We start from the raw sequence: 19,982 nt of genomic DNA, 5'->3' as shown, positions 1-19,982 counted from the left end.
GTATCTGTTAGGGACAAAGTGGTGGGTTTGTTGGGGATAGTGGCGTATATGTAGGGTTAGATGGTGGTGCTATAACCTTTTTCCCCATTTCCTTTTTTTGTGAACAAAATGTGCAATTTGCAGTCCGACCTCTGAATTGCAGCAATAAGCCACAAAGCGTCTAGTCTGCCGGAAAACTACACGAAGAAGAAGAAGTGGTGAGCGCACGCGCATCACATGAAGGGGCTGCATACGCGCGGTGGCGGGGATTGAAGATGGCGGATAGTGATGTTGAACCAGAGCCCGACTGGAGTAATCGGCCTTCCAACACTGCCGAGGACACTCTCGTCGCCATGGAATGCTTGCTCACCACCTTGAGAGCGCTTGAAGCAACGCTCAGGCAACAAGACATTTCGGAAATATCATCCACCGAATATTGCGACAACTTCTGCCAGGTAGCTAGCGTGCATGCAAAACTCAAAGGAAAAGCAATGTTTTTTCGCATAGCTAAACTAGCTAGCTAGCGATGTTGGCTGTGTACGCGCCAGCGCCAATATGGCCTTTAGCTGCTAGCTGGAACATTTGACCAGGATAAGCGAACAATATGCATCTAATGCACAATAAACGATGCCTGCAAAGTATAACACAACTGCATGACATGCCCACCAATGATGTGCAAAACATAGCCATGCTATCATCAGTTGAGCTACCTAATAGTTAACTAGCTAGCTAACGTTAGCAACCAATGTTGTCATGGTTGTTGTGCAAGCTTGTCCGAGAGAGAGACGGATGCAGTGGTCCAGGACGACAACTTGCAAAATATTTTTGTACTAAGTCCAGGCCATACAAACTAGTAGTTAACTAGTTTATCGTGCTTCTATATGCAACGTTTAGACTATTTAAAGTAAGCGGGGCGGGGCGTTTCACGTTCTGTTTATCAGGTACTTGCAGGCATGCATGTAAATAGGCCTGCAGTGCAAGTGTTCTTCGTCAGCCTACTTATCAATTAGCCTAGTTAGTTTTATTTATTAGCCACCTTTATTTGTTAGTTACAACTTCAAGCTGACTTGTTTCAATATCGAGTTAACGAACTAATTTGACCCTCACTCTACAAAAACATGCTTTCTTGCTAGTTGATGGCAACAACGTGGTTCAACCACGTTCATTTTGTTTTTAACACTTAAGTAAGCAAAGGTGATGGCTACACTTGTCAAACTCAATATTCAACTATACATAATTCGAAAATGAAGACAATTTTTTGTTTTAAACATATTTTTCTGTAGTATCAGTTTGCTATGATATTTCCTCTACTTTTGCAACATTGAGAGTTTTTAAAGGGACAATCAGATTGCTACATCCGTTTTGACTTCTTAAATTCATGATATAGCCATTGATTCTTGAAGAATATAACTTAAAAATGCCTCATGAACTTAGTTGAACTGTCTTGTTTGTTTTATAGGCTTTTTTCAAACTAATATCTTTGTAAACAATGTAATTGTAAACACACAGTATAGCCTCAACATGGTTAAAACTATAATGTTTATATAATTGATGGTCAGTCCTTGCGTTTATAGCTCTGTCTATGAATTTGATAGTGCTTACTTTGCTCCAGCCCCATCCCTCAGCTGTTTACAGAAACAGGGGCGGGGAGTTAACTTTATTGTTTGAACTGCAGATTTCCCATTTAACTATTTTACCAAAAACCCTAAACTGGGTTAATTATAGCTGCTAACCATTAATTGGAAGTTAATTGGGTGTTAGATATACCCAGGCTGGAGCTCATTCTCTGGAGGAGTGACTCATATTTACCCTAGTTGGAGGTTAAATTTAGCCAACCCCCTATAATGGTGGTAAAGAAGTGCACACTTAGGGCTCTTGGCAGGAGGGGCTTTGGGGAAATGTTGATGATTTGACAGACTGGGGGTCCACAGCTCTCTAGGTCCACCTCGTCTTAGAGCTGTCAAATACATAGGCTGCTCCCCCAGGCCCAATCAAGGTAAAAAGAGAGTGCAAGCTGGGACCAATCAGACACGTACCCCCCTCCCCTTGCAGGAAGACACCATACCCCCCCTCCCCCCATGACAATTAAAATGTTTTTTTATAAAAAATATATTTACCTTCTACACATAGACGGCGTAAAAGCAAGACTCATCTCTTCGGACAAGAAGTAATGGGCCTTTGTAAGAAACTGAAACAACCAATTCCACCCAACTTATAATATAAATAATATGCCATTTAGCAGACGCTTTTATCCAAAGCGACTTACAGTCATGCGTGCATAAAACATTTTTTTGTGTGTATGGGTGGTCCCGGGGATCGAACCCACTACCGTGGCGTTACAAGCGCCGTGCTCTACCAGCTGAGCTACAGAGGACCACAACTTAGGAGGAAGAATAAAATAAATCCTAGGGGAAACACTCTCTGTAGCCTCTTCCCTCAATGAGCCTTGCCACACCTCACAGGTAGACTAATAAACAGGGACATATGATGCCTGCTATCAACACAATGTCTGTGGCATTCAGGGTGTTTTCCTTAACTAAATAAGCTAGCTGTTAGTTGGCTTAGTCCTAATGAAAGTGAAAGTGCTAAAAATATTTTTTAGTAGCTGCAACCCAACTGCCTGTTTTTTTTTTTTTTGTAATTGAAAGTGTTTTTGACTGTCTTTGCAGGCACTAATGGACTATGCTGGGAGCAGGAATTCTGTGGAACATGGGCTTCCTCTCCTGGAGGTCTACTGCCTGGCCATCAACTGCTTTGCAGCTTCAAGGCCACATCTCACGGCAGACTCTGACACTGTTGCCCTGGTGTTGAAGAGACTAGCACTGTGAGTGAACTCAGAGTAACAAAGTGCTTTAAACTGTTATGGTTGTACCTAGCTGCTTCTTCTTTTGAAACCAAAGCAGTATAATGTTCACCTTTTCTACTGTGTGCTTCAATACATAGCCTTTTTGTTGTTGACATGGCTTCATTGTTTTTTTCTTTGTGCTGCATGTTAGAAATAGATAACATTGTGTCTTGAAGTTTCACAAGTTGTCCTTCATTGTCTCTGTTATTTTGCTTCCAGGAGCTGTTTTGAACTGTTGCTATCTGTGCCTGAAAACGAAATCCCTTATGAGGCCTGGGTTCAATTTCACCGCTCTGTTCAGGTAAAGGATTTGCTGTAAGATGTTAAGAAATAGTAGCTAATGAGAGAGAGAAAGAAGATGGAAGGAAAAAGAATGCGTGGTCGACTGATTGAACTATAGAGAAATGGATGCAGTATAGAGAGGTTTATTTACAATCGCTTGGTGGTAGTATTGACTTGCTGTGTTGATGATGAATGGCAGTGGCCCAAGCAATGTTCTCTGGAGAATACTACATTACACACTGGTGCTGTCTGATAATGTGCCGGGGTTCTTGACCACCTGGGGACTGTTTAATAAGAAGTTGGCAATCCACCAGAGGGGTTTGAGTAAATGTTTTGCATTGAAAGTAAATGTGTTCTGGAAGAAGGGAGTGAAAGCATGAGAGCACATTAGCAGGGGAATTGACAGAAGTTTGCAGTAGTGATTTTTTTATTTCCAATCCATATCTTGATATTGTGAGGGCCTGTCCTATATTACATACTTTATAAGGCCGGGACAATACCAGTATCGCGATACTCGTTAGTATCGTGGCAAGGAAACAAAACACGAAGCGGATTTTAACTTCTTTAGTAAAACAGCCCTAATGTTAGAAACAAACATGTTGTCATCCAGAGTCACATTTATTTTCCAAGCTATAGCACACAATATTTGATATACAGCATGTTTTTAACGGACCAAAGAGTTTGGTCTGCTTCATGTTTTAATTTTTGCAGCAGAAAAAATATTGCAATATTGGTATTGTCACAGCCCTATTACTTGACCATGCTGTCACTGTTACCTCACGTGACATTTGTGGCACAACCCCTTTGTGTATGTTCTTGCGGGTTTTGCAGGTGGCCCATGATGCCTTGTTGGAGTATGGGAGTATAGACCTTCAAGCCCTGCTCCAGATCACAGGGGAGGGTGGCGCGTGGAGTAACCCTGTCCTAAGTGCCCTTCTCACCGGTCATCCCACAACCGCAGAGGAAGGTCAGTATCACCACCTTACTGTATTGTCAACAGTGCACAAGCAGCAGTGACTGTAATAAACCTCATCTTGTCTATTTGATGTATTTTAGTATGCGTTTCCAGTCAGCCAATCAACTAGCATTTGTTGCTCTGTCATGTTCCTGTAGTTGACGCGTATATCTCCTTGGAGGGGGAGGGCTTCATGGAGATGCGGGTTAAACACCTGGAGAAAGTGGGGGAGGTGGCGAAGGCTGTGGTACTGGCTAAGGCCTGTGCTGAATGCCATCTTGTCTCCAACCAAACCACCTTCCGCCAGACCTACGTCTCTCTCCTCTGCCAACTGCTGCCGGGCGAGGAGGCCATCATGGAGGTCTGTCAGTGTGTTGTTGTGATAACAGCTTGTTTTTTTTTAGCTCAGCTCCGTTGCATGATTATTCATACTGCTATTTAAATAACTTTCATATAATGATGTTATGAAAGGAAATACATGTGATGTCTTAGTGAATTTGACAGTGTTGTTAGTTTCAACTCATTTGCCCTTAAAATGTAAGTGATATGGTCCACAATACTGTAGTTACAGTGTTTTCAGAAAGTATTCATACTTCTTGACTTATTCCACATTTTGTTGTTACTGCCTGAATTCAAAATGGATTCAACAGATTTTGTTTTCTCACCCATCCACACACAATACCCCATAATGACATAGTGAAAACATGTTTTTAGAAAATTTTGCAAATGTATTGAAAATGAAATAACGAATTATCTCATTTACATAAGTATTCACACCCCTGAGTCAATACATGTTAGAATCACTTTTGGCAGCGACTACAGCTGTGAGTCTTTCTGGGTAAGTCTCTAAGCGCTTTGCACACCTGGATTGTACAGTATTTGCAGTAATTAGTAACTTCACTATGCTCAAAGGGATATTCAATGTCAGCTTTTGAAATGTTTTACACATCTACCAATAGGTGCCCTTTGCGAGGCATTGGAAAACCTCCCTGGTCTTTGTGGTTGAATCTGTGTTTGAAATTCACTGCTCGATGAGAAACCTTACAGATAATTGTATGTGTGGGGTACAGAGATTATGTAGTCATTTAAAAATAATGTTAAACACTCATTGCACACAGAGTCCATGCAACTTATTATGTGACTTGTTAAGCACATTTTAACTCCTGAACTTATTTAGGCAAGCCATAACAAAGGGGTTGAATACTTATTGACTCAAGACATTTCAGCTTTTCGTTTTGAATTAATTTGTTAAAATGTCCAGAAACTTTGACATTATGGGGTATTGCGTGTAGGCCAGTGACACATCTCAATTCAATCCATTTAAAATTCAGGCTGTAACACAAAATGTGGAAAAAAAGTCAAGTGGTGTGTATACTTTCTGAAGGCCACAGATTTGGCCTTTATTTGTTATTTTTATTTTTTATCCCGCAGATATCCAGACTGGACTGTAAGGATGTGCTGGATATTACATGCAATTTGGAGACCGAGGGAGAGGATAACACGGCCTTCATCCTGTGTACTACCTTCCTAACTCAGCAGCTGCAGCAGCAGAGCCTGTACTGCTCCTGGTGAGTTTTCAGTGGTCAATGTCAAGAGTTGGGCAAACCATATGGATAAATTGAAATTCTTATTTCTGGGCTGGTGTGTGTTTTTGGGGTCTTGTTCCAATGTTGTATTTTTCTATGCTGCTTCATCTTTTCTGTCTTTTAGGGAGCTCACACTGTTGTGGAGTAAGCTGCAGAGAAGGATCGACCCATCTTTGGAATCACTGCTGGAGCGTTGCCTGCAGCTTGGTGCCATTGCTAAGACTGTCTACCATCTGCTCTTCCTTGTGCGTGTCATCCGGACAGAGGTAGGAGAATACAGACTTTTCTCCCTCCTGATTTTGATATGTCATTGCAATATAAAGTTTTGACTTATTTTTTTTGAAATATCAGTTACAATTTCCCAAAATGTAAAGTAACTGCCCAGTGTTTCCAGATTTCTATGAAATATGACCTATAATTACTTACAATATGAGTGAAATAGTTTTACTTCAACTTTTTTAAAAATTATATGTTAAAAAGCAGCTTTTCTGTGTTAGAATGTTGTAGGCGTACCCCAACAACAGAATGGTGTGGGCGTATAGACGGGTAGGTTGTTTAGCAACAAAAGCGACGTGTGCGCAACTGGGGCAAAACGGACGGGTTGGCTTAGACTGTTGACAACATGTAAACTATATTTAGTCTTCAAATGTTTAATGAAAACATAAATACATTTGCACAATGAGCACTTGTTGTCTCTGAAATACTTTGTTACAATTGTTGGTTAGCAAGCTAGCGAGTTTGAGCCATATTAGCATAAACATGACAGTCAAAACACCTCCAAACAAGACATGGTATCAATAACAAGATACAACATGCTGAAACAAGCCACCTGCAATTCCCCACAAGGCAGATTCTTGTCATTGTTGCTAAACATCTGAATGTTCAGAATCATAACAACGCACGCCTTCTGGCCACATCAATGCGCGTGCATCATTTTCATGACGTTGTCAGCCAACCTGTCTATACTGGTCATTAAATATTCATGCAAGTAGACCGCTGATTTGCCAGCTCAATCCTCCTCAGGGAGATGACATCATGTTCTATGAGGAAATGGCAAGCATTTTTGAAACGGTCTGTTTGAGATACTGTTTGAGGTTCGGTTTTTGAAGTGGTTTTTTTCTCCAATTTATACTTTGGCCACATAAGAGTATAGGACCAGTCAACAATATTATTTGGATATGAGTTAACAGAATATAAACTTTTAAAAGTGGGCAGTTACTTTAAATGGTAGGCCACTGTCACACCATTGGGAAAAAACGATCTCCTCTTGTTTCTTTTACAGGCAGAGGAGCTGGGTCTGGCTTCATCTGTGGAGTTATGTGTTAAAGCACTACAGCTCCCAAAGCAAGAGGACACAGAAACGAGGATATCTGTGTGCAATACTGTATCCTGCCTCCTACCAGACGATCTTGAGGTGTTGCGGGCCTGCCAGCTGACAGAGTTTCTCTTAGGCCTCTCTCATGTGGCCTTCAGCTCTCTTCAAGAGCTCTATCTGCGGCCCGATCAGAAGTATGACCAGGAAAACGCCATCATCCCCAACTCCCTGCGGTGTGAACTGCTCCTGGCACTTAAAGCCCACTGGCCTTTCGACCCTGAATTCTGGGACTGGAAGACACTCAAGCATCAGTGCATCATGCTGCTGGGGCTTGAACCTGAGCCAGAGGAGGAGGAGAAAGAGGGGGGGCAGGAAGAGGTTAGTCTTGAGCAGGATATAAAGGAAGAGGTGGAGAAGGGATTTGTTGATATGCCAAGAGAATACGTAAATGGGACAAGTGGTAGCATTGATGGTCATTATGAAGAAAATGAGAGGGACAGTAAACCACCTTCAAAGCCAGATGATGAGGGTACCTCGGAGCAGGGCTCACTGCAGAAGAAATACAAGTTCTTCTGCAAGATTTGTAAGAAATCTGTTACTGAGACTCGAATCCTTCTTCACTCTAAGAGGCATGAAGAAAACGGTATTTCCACCTGCCCTGTCTGCCTGAAGAAGTTTAAGAGCAGAAAAGATTTTATCCCACACACCAAACTACACCTTCAAATGCCATCCAGAAGCACTCGACAGAAGAAAAAGGACAAAAAGAGGATTGATTTGGATAAAGAAATGGAGGAGGACGACCTGGATGACTTGGAGCCTGGTGAAATTGCCCTTGATCCATCCTTAATGCTGTACTACCAGTCCACACATGATCCTGATGTTCTGGAGCACATTTTAGAACAAGCTTCATCTGCACCCAGGAAGCCTGGTCATGAGGATAACGTCACATTTGATTACATTAACGTTCATTTTGAATTGCAGAATCGTGACATATACACATGCCCTGCCGCTCACTGTACAAAGACTTTTAAGCATTCCAAGTACCTGGGTGTGCACCTTAAATCAGAGGACCATGTTGGGGACGAGAACGTGAAACATTATTTTGAAATGAGAGACCGTAGGGAAAAGTGCACTTACTGCCGGCGCCACTTCATGTCTGCCTATCACCACCGCAGGCATCGGCGTGTGCACTACGGTGACCTGCCTTACATGTGTATGGTCACAGGTTGTGGCGCTCGTTTCAGCACCTCCAATGAGCTTGTCGCACACAAGCAGAGCCATGGCTTTCAACTTAGCTACCAGTGTGAGCTCAAAGGTTGTAGTCTTTCTTTCTGTGACTTGGGGCAGGTATACCACCATGAAGCACAGCACTTTCGTGACGCAGCATACAGCTGCACTAGCCTTGATTGCAAGAAGTTCTACTTTTCTAAAAAGGAATTTGGCCGGCATTTAGCCACACACGGCATTACCTTCTCTGAGGAAGACTTTGAGGCACAGAGGAAGGCCAAAAGAAAACATCTTGACTCCATAACTGAGGAGATAGCCAGCCCCAAAAAGTATTGTGACACAAAGACTGTACTGGAGGAGGTAGTCAATGGGGAAAACAATGCTGCTTCCTCTACATGCAGTGCCTCACACATGTCGAGTTGCAAGGAGCCCAAGGGCACAATGGCATCTGTTGCTGTGTGCTTTGATGGAAAAAAGTTCACTTGTGGTTTTGAAAGGTGTGGATTGACCTTCTCTAAAGCCAGAGATGTCCACCAGCACCTAAGGTGTGTTCATCCAGAACATTTCAAGACTGAGAATAAGGAACGCAAAAATCTTGTCAAAGAGAAGGGCTTGAAATCTAAAGGTCTAAAGGTAAAAACAGAGCACAACAACGATGACAAGAACAAACATGAACTTGCAGCTTGTCTGCTAATGAAGGGGTCAAGCCAGGAAAATGCTTGCCCATCTATTAAGAACACAGCAACATCTCCCTCAAGCCTGGACAATGACCCTTTGAGAGAGATTTTGATTGGGCTTAGCCAGCTTAGTTTGACTCTCTCCAGCTCTACAAATGGATATTGTGAGCCCTTCCATCCAATCTCAGGATCCACATCAAATATATCCTGCCATCAGGGTCTTGGCACCAGGTCCCCAGTTGTGTTTTTGCAAAAGAGAGCGCCACCCGCTGTTGGCAAGAGGGTGAAACTGACATCAACCACTGAACCATCAGTACCCCACAGTCTACCCTCAGAGCAACACTTGGATGCAGACCAGGTCAGCCCTTTTGTTTTGCAAGCCTCTACTAAACCATACTTCTGTGAGCTTAATGATTGCAACTTTAGAAGTGTGACCAGCACAACCCTAATACGCCACTACATGAACAAGCATAATTTCTCAGAGAAGAAGGCGAAAGGAATGAAGATCCTCAAATCACTTACATTTAAGCCATTTAAGTGTCACCTCTGCTTCAAATGCCATAGAGAGAAGACGGACTTGAGGGTTCATTATCTTCAGACGCATAGACTTAGCGAGGCAGTTGTGGAGCAAATGAGCTGTTGGTCTAAAAAGCGGGTTGAGGGTAAACCCCCAGAACCCACCAAGCCAACAGTCTCTATAACACAACCCCCAGAACCCACCAAGCCAACAGTCGCCTTTACACAGCCCCCAGAACACACCAAGCCAACAGTCTCCTTCACACAGCCCCCAGAACACACCAAGCCAACAGTCTCCTTTACACAACCCCCAGAACCCACCAAGCCAAGAGACTCCTTTACACAAAAATCTCAGAACCCCACCTGGCAACACCCCTCCTGGCAGCAGAAGTACCAAAAAAAGAAAATAATGCGACAAAACATTGTACAATTTGCTAAATCTGGAGACAAGCATAAGAAATGCAGTCACCCTCCATCTTCTGTGCAGGATCACTTTGAAGAGGAGGAACGTGAAGACGGAGGTATGCGAAGAGGCAAGGGCGGCATTTATACGTGCAAGCACAAGGACTGTGGGGTGCTTTTCTCCCACGCCTCCAGTCTTTATCGCCACCAGAAGAAGTTTCATTCACCGGTGATGGGACATCCTTCCGTGCTTTCAGAAGACCCGGCTTTACAGAAGTTTAGGTGCAGCTACGCCAACTGTAATGCTTCTTACCTCCTGAACAGCAGCTTGGTGCGACACACAGAGAGTGAGCATCCTAACCAGGCGACCAGTAGCTTAAAGCGTCACAGGAAGAGTGATCATCCTAACCAGGCGACCAGTAGCCTAAAGCGCCACAGAAAGAGTGATCAGGCAACCAGTAGCCTAAACAGTCACCGAAAGAGTGACCAGGCGACCAGTAGCCTAAAGCGCCACAGAAAGAGTGATCAGGCAACCAGTAGCCTAAACAGTCACAGAAAGAGTAATCAACCTTACCAGGCGACCTTGTGCTGCAAGTATGACGGCTGTACACAAGTGTTCACCCAAAGCAGTAGTCTGAAAAAACATGTACTCTCTAGCCACCTCAATTACTATGATTCACTCGTATTACGTCTCCAGAATACTCACAAGGACACGTCAGCCACTGGATGCCAAAAGAAGCTGATCATCACATCTACGCCACAGAAAGATGCAACCAAGCTACCCCTCCGGCAATCTCTGAGACACTGCCCGAAGTCTCCTGAAGATGTTAAGGCTGAAGAAACTAGTGAAGAGAGAGATGAAGATGATGGTGAACATGTGTCAACTGAAAAGAAATCCAGAAGGTTTGAAGATATGGTATTCCGTTCCCATGAGGAGGCCTTACAGATGTGCCAAGATCGTTGTCAACGTGAAGCCTACCCATGCATGGTGCAAGGTTGTGATTCTGTAGTCAAATTTATACGTAGTATGCGCCGTCACTATTTGAATTGCCACAAATTAACCAATCAGGCTTTTGAATTGAATGAGGATAAGCTTGTGTTTAGTGCAGAGAAACTGGATGAGCTGATTCAGAGGAATACTGTATTATCTGCTTGCCCTGATATGACGAGGGCACCTAACGGAGTTCTGAAGATGGAGTATCAAGCAGAGCCAGAGAACCCAGGTGGTCCATCTGTCCCTATGAGTCTGCACTCCATTGAAGCAGAAACACTTGATGAGCATGACCCACTGGGGTTCAAAGATGAGCCACCTGCTGAGAGGAATGTTTTGGTGGGTGCAGATGACTTGCTTTATGGAGAACCTAGTGGGCACACTGAAGAGCCTGCTATTCAGAACAGCCAAGAGGAGAGGCCAAGGCGAAAATCCTCAAACCCGCCCGCTCTTGATCTCTCTCCACCATCCTCCCTCCGATTCAGTGTTGATGAGGGCTTCATGGACAGTTCAGGCAAAGATGGTGGCAAACCCACAATAATTTCTGTGCCATTGCCCTCTCCTCAAGCCCGCCAGCCACTTAAACGTAAGAACGAGCTCTCTGAGCTCCCTCCCATTCCAAAGGACCCCCAGCCTCACAGCCCTCCCCCTCGCACATTTGACCTGGCTACTTATAAACCTATGGGATTCGAGTCGTCTTTCCTGAAGTTCATACAGGAGAGCACTAAGGATGATGTGAGGCCCCGGGCTTCTCACTGCAACAGCCACAGGCCTGAACCGCCCGTGGTGTCAGCTCGGCGGCGGGATTCCTACAGACGTAACTGTTCTGTAAAGGAGAACAGCCAGATGGGCCTCACTACTACTCGTAGCAGGCGGGCTCGATCTTCCCCACTTCAGCCTCTTCCCAGGACAGGGGAATACACATCAGTCCAGAACTTGCGCCTCATCTTAGAAAAGGCTCTGACAGGTTGTGGTGACCTAGCCATTAAGCAGTTGCAGTACCTCAGGCCCGTGGTGGTTCTTGAGAGGCCAATGTTTTCCACCCCCTTGCTTGACCTCTTCCCCACGAAAACTAATGATAAGCTACTTCTCGAAGGTTCGTAGAACTGAGTACCTTTGTGTCCAATATAAAGACTATCCCAGTGTTTTTTTCCCTAATGTAATTACTACTCTGATATTATCAGTATCTTTTAAGTTGCCAAACTGATTAGCTCAAGTACCTTAATTGACATACAACAGATACATGTGTAAAACGATCCTTCCCCTGATTTTTTAAAAACCTCTTTAGAGTATTTGTATTACATTTCTGTCAGGTGATGAACGTTCTAATGTATATATGCGTCTTATCACTACACAATGAAGTTTTATAAAACATTTTCGAATATTATTTAGAAGAACGTTGTAGCTCATTGTACCATTTCAATGCTATTAATTTGTTTGAAAATAGCTTTCATGGGACAGAAACATCTCATTTGCCCACTAATAACTTGAGGAAAAATGTTGTCCCCTCTGAATATCAAGACACATTTCTTTTTTTTTCAATGCAGTGGGCAGACGTGTAATGCTTTATAAGAATAATAAATGTTTGAATAGGCCCTTTCAAAAATATTAAATTGCATTGTGTATCTTTATTTTCCTTGTCATGCATTTACATTGATTAGCCTTTAAACTCTTCAGGGAACTAGTCAGTATTTCTTATAAAAGTGACATAGTGGACTATATTTTCACTATCTATGAAAATATACCCATTTTACATTATAGAGTGGCTTAGCTCCTGTTCGCCCATTGCATTTTCAATTCTACTGATGGTTTTCTCACAAAGGAAAAAAGTGTTTATACAACGAGTGTGCCCACTCTGGTAGTGGCATGTATGCTCTAGCAAACATTGTGCAGGTAAAGTACTGTATCTGCCTGCTGTTGGCTAGCGTGCACGTATAGCCTACATGGTGAGATTATTAACAAAATATCAAGATTATTTTTCTTTGTCAAACGGCAGCAAAGCATCAATGAACCAGAATAAGACCCTCTATTTATTGGAAATGAGCATCAAGCTCATCACCTTGCACTTTCACCACCCTGTGAAGTTCATAATCATTTATTTAATCTGTCTGCATGTTTTCCCGACAAGTCGTAGTGGGAGGACCACACATGTCATCGCGATACTCCCAAGTTTTCTTCGATATGATGGTTATTATATCAATATTTGCACATAAAAGCGTATCCACTGACTTTTCTTGCATAATTAATTTTATCGACACAAAAAAGATCCCACCTAGTCTAGCGTAGTTGGGTTTTGTCCACATTTGGAAAGTTGACCGACAATGTCTGTTTCCATCAGGCCTGTCGTGGCATTTTTTTATCCGACAGGTACTTTACTTACATAAAAAGGTTGGATGAAAACCTAGTTTGACATTTCAGATTTAGGTATGATCATTTTTCACTAAGTAGTTTGGTTGTAGTGAAGTACACTGAACAAAAATATAAACGCAACATGTAAAGTGTTGGTTTCATGAGCTGAAATAAAAGATCCCAGAGATGTGGTCCTCTGTAGCTCAGCTGGTAGAGCACGGCGCTTGTAACGCCAAGGTAGTGGGTTCGATCCCTGGGACCACCCATACACAAAAATGTATGCACGCATGACTGTAAGTCGCTTTGGATAAAAGCGTCTGCTAAATGGCATATTATATTATTATTATACGCACAAAAAGCCTATTTCTCTCATTTTGTGCACACATTTGTTTACATCCCTGTTAATGAGCAAGTTTTCTTTGCCAAAATAATCCATCCACCTGACAGGTGTGGCATATCAAGAAGCTGATTAAACAGTATGATCATTACACAGGTGCACTTTGTGCTGGGGGGAATAAAAGGCCACTAAAATGTGCAGTTTTGTCACACAACACAATGCCACAGATGTCTCAAATTTTGAGGGAACATGTCTGTAATAAAGCCCTTTTGTGGGGAAAAACGTATTGTGATTGGCTGGGCCAGGCCCACCCATGGCTGCACACCTGCCCAGTCATGTGAAATCCATAGGTTAGTGCCTAATTTATTTATTTCAATTGACTGATTTCCTTATATGAACTGTAACTCAGTAAAATATTTGAAATTGTTGCATTTATATTTTGTTCAGTACACTTGTTCAAAATAACTTTAAGTAAACGATACGTTTCTTAAGGATAGCTTTAGTGTAGCTAAACATCTTCCAGTGTGAAGTAATTGGTAGCTTGTTAAACTATGTTTTCAGAGTATCTTCCCCATCACTGGTTAGAACGTGTTAGGTGCAGGACCAAAACAGCGGAGAAGTTGAGCCTTGCGCTTCAACGCTCTTAGTTGTTGTAGAAATTGAACTATGGTGTTTATTTTCTGCATCTACGTCATATCGCTGAGACTACCTTTTAAGATATATTTAATTTATTTTAAATAAAAAGGCATATAAGTAGTATTATAAACTGTTCATTATTCAATGGTTTTAAATGTGCAATGATCCGTTTGCAATAACGTGCAGTCATCATTTGGGAAGAAAATAAAAAACGATCATTTCAATCAATGTATTTTTAACTGTTTATTGCAGATTTATGAACTTAGCTAAACTTCTAAACCGCTTAATATGATAAGGAATAAGACGGGTGTATTTAATGATTGACAAGTTGTGGAGTTCAAAACCAAGGGCTACATTTATTAGTTGATTATACTGAAAATCAATGACCGGTTTCACTGGGGTTGGGAAAAATGTCTGATTGCAAAATAGGAGAAGATAGATGGTGGTTGTTCAAGTCAGACAGCCAACCCAAAGACACTGACAATACAGTACGTGGTTTTATTCTCCCATCTCACGGTACAGCTTCCTGGAAGAGAAACGGAAACACAGATTGTGATAGTTCACGTTCCAACATTCTACAGTTTATGAAAAACCATTGCGGGCCTCTGCTATTCCTTCGCTTTGTAGACACTGTCTGCAAAACATTGTTACATTGCTTACCGTCCATAGTGTTGTCCCAGAAGCAAGAGCTGGCAGTATGCAGACCTGCTCCATTTTTCTGCAGTATGATGCAAGTCACTAATGATGAACACAGTGAAAATGTGTAAATCATTACCTGATTTTGTTGGGTCCTTTCATTGCCATACTTTTACATTTTACAACTGTAATGGACACAACATAACAAGAGGTGTTACCTATGTATTTAAAGGGTTTTCCCAGTTTGGACAGTTGGTTCAGACTTGTCTCCACCACACTGGATGTCCATTGGTTAATTCGATTTTGTTGATAGGCACTGCTTCCAATAGTTGTCTCCACAGTCTAAGTATTTATTTCAGTTAACACTGACATGTCAATCACCACTTGTTTAGGAAATTGCAAATACATTTTATGATTGTAGTAATATCAGAAATTGCACAAATACTTACATCTTTTATGATTGTAGTTATATCATCAACGACAAATGCAGTCTGAAAAGGGAGCGGAAATATAAATTGATCTAGCTAGGAAAGTAACATTTTCATTATGACATTTGGTGTTTTTGTCCCTGGTTTTATTTCCCCACATACAGGAGATAGCCACATTATTTTTCTTAGAGGTCAGCTGATCTGGCCCACTCAAATAATAGACGTAACATCACAGCAACATAATGTAGTCTATGTAATACAATGTAACAATATACCGATGCATGAACCATGCAGCTGGGGAAGAGAACTCAAATGTTTCCCCAAGATAATTTGATGTAGCGTTTTTTCTTTAAACCTACCTCTTCAGAGGATTGAAATTCGTCCATGGTGCTGTGGTGCACGAAAGTTTTAGATGGTTGCTATAGGGACCTCCAAACAAATCTGTCAATGTCAAATCACGGGGACCTGAATCTGTGCAACAGAAATGTTTAGATTATTTGGTTTCAAGTTTAGGCAATTATTGCCGCCTATAGTGTCGGTTGGATTTTATTTTCAATACCCATTTCTTTATTTTATGTATATGCCATATCCCGAATATTCTGAAAAAGAGGACGTTTTAAGATGTCAGATATTTGAATGTATTTATTTCCGGATAACAGGCCTTAAACACAAATGTGTGGACGTGATGTAAAGAAAAACCCCATTCAATGAAAATAATGGCTGGAATGTTGTGGAGAAAGACGCCTAATTAGGCCCTGTCATAATTATCTGCAGCGTTTGTGACGTCATGCATATATAATTACTAGAATGTAATTTTAGATGCTAGAATGTCGACCAATTTTATGGAAATTCAATTGCGCCAGAACACGTTTTATCAGTGCATTTCATCCATCTAGCCAATTCAAATGTCAAAACATTGATTGAAATGGATTGGAGGAGCTGAACCCCAATCATCAGTGTTCCAGGATGCGTTGTGCATTAATGACAGGCTTTACTGGCAGCAACAGAGTCAGACATGCAACTTTCAATACGGTTATCTCGTCGCCGCAGACTGTCTTTGAAGGATGGAAATGCTTGACAGCTTTATTTGTGGCTGCTCTCTCCTACCTGTGCTACATCTACTGGGACAGAATAGAGCTTGCTTCACAGGTAAGTGTGGTCCTGACTCCTGTCTAATCCATCATCATCACCCACAGCACAGACGACAATTCAATGTCTATTCATCGTTGGTTCAACGTAATTTCCTTGAAATTACGTGGAAACAACATTGATTCAACCAGTGTGTGCCCAGTGGGCATCACCACCTCCATCAGAGTGGCAGTTGCTATATTTAATCAAAATGCACTACCATTAGTGAATGATTTAGCGGTCAAATGATCATGAAATGAGGCCACAAACTCCTTTGCTGTAACCAAATATCAGATTCAGCCTCTCATAATTCCATGTCCATGTTTTGTCCATTGATAGTTATGTGTTAATTTCAAATGTAGTAATTATAATTTTATAGGCTACTGATGTATTACATTCTCAACGTTTTCATTAAGGCTGCCTGGAGTTGGGTGACCAAATATCCAGCTAGCTGGAAGAACTCAGGGGAGAAGGTGGAGCAGCAAAGGTCCAGAAAAAGGCTTCAAAGCCCTCTGCTGATCAAAGTCAAGCGGCTGGAATTGAAAGTGACTGCTATGAAGAGAACCTTGATGAAGCATTGTTCACATCGAACCTCCCCATCTTGTACCTCCCTACACTGCTCTCAACACGTTCTTCAGACCAAGGGCCCTGTACACACCAACAGCTCTTCAGACTGGGAGAGTGCTGCATAGGCCATAAAGATAACATGGACTCCACTCCAAAGGAGACATTTTAATGATTATTTCATTGACCCTGCTGTTTAGACTGTGCAGGACACCTATGTGTATACAGAATTGCATTGGCATGAGAAAACACTTGTTTTCTAAATATATTTTCTTTCAATAATATCTCTGCTGTCTCTTTCATTCTTGGAATAACAAAATGATTAGTAATCGGTCATACAGCCATACTTCAACAAGTAAATCTGCTAAATCTCAAATTGCTTAAAATCAATGCCTTCCCACAGGAGATTATTACTGATGATCTGTAATGTTCATAGCATGGAAGTAAACCCAAAATAGGCTTACCTACTCAGTTTACTTTGTTTATCTAGCTCATGATCATGTTACTTTCCAAATTACTTTGTTTTCAATCATTTTACATTCATGGTATTATTGTATAAATATTTTTATATAAATGTATTTATTAGCATGTGTAAAGTAAGAAGATATAATTTCATCACAACACCATTAATTGCTTTAATAATACACTTCTCCCCCCCTCCCCATGAGTTGCATATACACATGTACAGTACCAAAAAAAGGTACAGCAATGCATACAGGCAAAGAATCAGACAAACAAAAAATGTAAGTTAATATATAAACATGTCACTCATTATTATTAGGACTATTTCGCTAGCACAGACTGGAATATGTTCTGGGATTCATCCGATGGCATTGAGGAGTATACCACATCAGTCACCGGCTTCATTAATAAGTGCATCGACAACGTCGTCCCCACAGTGACTGTACATACATATCCCAACAGGAAGCCATGGATTACAGGCAACATCCGCACTGAGCTAAAGGCTAGAGGTGCTGCTTTCAAGGAGTGGGACACCAATCCGGACGCTTATAAGAAATCCAGCTACGCCCACTGACGAACCACCAAACAGGCAAAGCGTCAATACAGGACTAAAATTGAATCCTACTACACTGGCTCTGACACTCGTCGGATGTGGCAGGGCTTGCAAACTATCACAGATTACAAAGGGAAACCCAGCCGCAAGCTGCCCAGTGATGCGAGCCTACCAGACCAACTAAATGTCTTCTATGCTCGCTTTGAGGCAACCAACAGTGAACCATGCATGAGAGTACCAGCTGATCCGGATGACTGTGTGATCACGGTCTCCGTAGCCGATGTGAGTAAGACCTTTAAACAGGTTAACATTCACAAGGCCGCAGGGAAGACGGGTTACCAGGACGCATACTCAGAGCATGCGCTGACCTGCTGGCAATTGTCTTCACTGACATTTTAGTTTAGTTTTTTTGTTTGTATTTTACCCTATTTTTCTCCCTAATTTCGATCTTGTCTCATCGCTGCAACTCCCCAACGGGCTCGGGAGGCGAAGGTCGAGTCATGCGTCTTCCAAAACATGACCCGCCAAACCGCACTTCTTAACACCTACCCGCTTAACCCGGAAGCCAGCCGCACCAATTTGTCGGAGGAAACACCATTAACCTGACGACCAAGGTCAGCCTGCAGGTGCGCCACAATGAGTCACCAGAGCGTGATGAGCCAAGTATAGCCCCCCTGGCCAAACCCTCCCCTAACCTGGACGACGCTGGGCCAATTGTGCGCCGCCCTATTGGACTCCCGATCACGGCCGGTTGTGATACAGCCCGGGATCGAACCCGGGTCTGTAGTGATGCCTCTAGCACTGCGATGCAGTGCCTTAGACCGCTGCGCCACTCGGGAGACCCTGCACTGACATTTTCAATCTCTCTCTGACCCTGTTTCAAGCAGACCACCATAGTCCCTGTGCCCAATAATGCCAAGGTAACCTGCCTAAATGACTACCGCCCCGTAGCACTCACATCTATAGCCATGAAATGCTTTCAAAGGCTGGTCATGGCTCACATCAACACCATCATCTCAGAAACCCTGGACCCACTCCAATTTCCATACCTCCCCAACAGATCCACAGATGACACAGTCTCTATTAAACTCCACACTGCCCTTTCCCACCTGGACAAAAGGAACACCTACATGAGAATGCTGTTCATTGACTATAACTCAGAATTCAACACCATAGTGCCCTCCAAGCTCATCACTAAGCTAAGGACCATGGGACGGAACATCTCTCTCTGCAACTGGATCCTGGACTTCCTGATGGACTGCCCCCAGGTTGTGAGGGTAGGCAACAACACATCCGCCACACTGACCCTCAACACGGGGGCCCCTCAGGGGTGCGTGCTTAGTCCCCTCCAACACCATCATTAAGTTTACAGAGGACACTACAGTGGTAAGCCTGATCAACGACAATGATGAGACAGCCTATAGGGAGAGGTCAGAGACCTGGCAGTGTGGTGCCAGGACAACAACCTCTCAATCAACGTGAGAGACAAAGGCGCTGATCGTGGACTACAGGAAAAGGTGGGCTGAGCATGCCCCCATTCACATCTACGGGGCTTTAGTGGAGCGGGTCGAGAGCTTCAAGTTCCTTGGTGTCCACATCACTAAGGACCTATCATGGTCTAAACACACCAAGACAGTTGTGAAGAGGGCACGGCAATGCCTATTCCCCCTCAGGAGGCTGAAAAGATTTGGCATGGGACCTCAGATCCTCAAAAAGTTCTACAGCTGCACCATCGAGAGCATAAAATCAAATCAAATCAAATTGTATTTATCACATGCGCCGAATACAACAAATAGACCTTACAGTGAAATGCTTACTTACAAGCCCTTAACCAACAATGCAGTTTTAAGAAAGAATACCAAAAGAAATCACACAAAAATACAATATAAAATAATACGAAATAAAAGTAACAAATAATTAAAGAGCAGCGGTAAAAATAACAATAGCGAGGCTATATACAGGGGGTACCGGTACAGAGTCAATGTGCGGGGGCACCGGTTAATCTAGGTAATTGGGGTAATATGTACCGGTACCAGGCGGTACCAGGCGGTGTCAGAGGAAGGCCCTAAAAATTGTCAAAGACTTGTCAAAGACTCCAGCCACCCTAGTCATAG

At 42.6% G+C, this 19,982-nt stretch overlaps 2 protein-coding genes across 2 annotated transcripts; one reads left to right on the top strand and one right to left on the bottom strand.

The window, feature by feature from the left end:
• The first annotated feature begins 233 nt into the window (after positions 1–233).
• On the top strand, positions 234–12,370 carry LOC311146142 (zinc finger protein Rlf-like). The gene is made up of 8 exons (XM_084182619.1): positions 234–434; positions 2,649–2,803; positions 3,044–3,125; positions 3,938–4,073; positions 4,220–4,422; positions 5,493–5,629; positions 5,772–5,913; positions 6,930–12,370. The coding sequence occupies exons 1-8, from the start codon at positions 255–257 to the stop codon at positions 11,877–11,879; spliced, it is 5,985 nt and encodes a 1,994-aa protein (XP_084038745.1). The 5' UTR covers positions 234–254; the 3' UTR covers positions 11,880–12,370.
• A 2,182-nt stretch (positions 12,371–14,552) lies between these two features.
• LOC311145379 (dynein light chain Tctex-type 1-like) lies at positions 14,553–15,547 on the bottom strand (the record flags this gene model as incomplete). The annotated part of the gene is made up of 5 exons (XM_084181602.1): positions 14,553–14,623; positions 14,758–14,835; positions 14,952–15,075; positions 15,183–15,224; positions 15,521–15,547. The coding sequence occupies 5 exons, from the start codon at positions 15,545–15,547 to the stop codon at positions 14,553–14,555; spliced, it is 342 nt and encodes a 113-aa protein (XP_084037728.1).
• Between the last annotated feature and the right edge of the window lie 4,435 nt (positions 15,548–19,982).

The sequence above is a fragment of the Coregonus lavaretus genome (genome assembly GCF_964263955.1).
Source record: "Coregonus lavaretus genome assembly, chromosome: 18".
Classification (NCBI taxonomy): Eukaryota; Metazoa; Chordata; class Actinopteri; order Salmoniformes; family Salmonidae; genus Coregonus; species Coregonus lavaretus.
The sequence above is the reverse complement of the archived record's forward strand: the minus strand, read 5'-3'. Positions and strand labels throughout refer to the sequence as shown.

Excerpts from the sequence above, each read along its gene's own strand:
- LOC311146142 (XM_084182619.1), top strand. The coding sequence starts at position 255 with ATGGCGGATAGTGATGTTGAACCAGAGCCCGACTGGAGTAATCGGCCT. Across the intron at positions 2,804-3,043 it reads GTGTTGAAGAGACTAGCACT|GAGCTGTTTTGAACTGTTGC; the intron begins GTGAGTGAACTC and ends TTTTGCTTCCAG. Across the intron at positions 4,074-4,219 it reads TCCCACAACCGCAGAGGAAG|TTGACGCGTATATCTCCTTG; the intron begins GTCAGTATCACC and ends ATGTTCCTGTAG.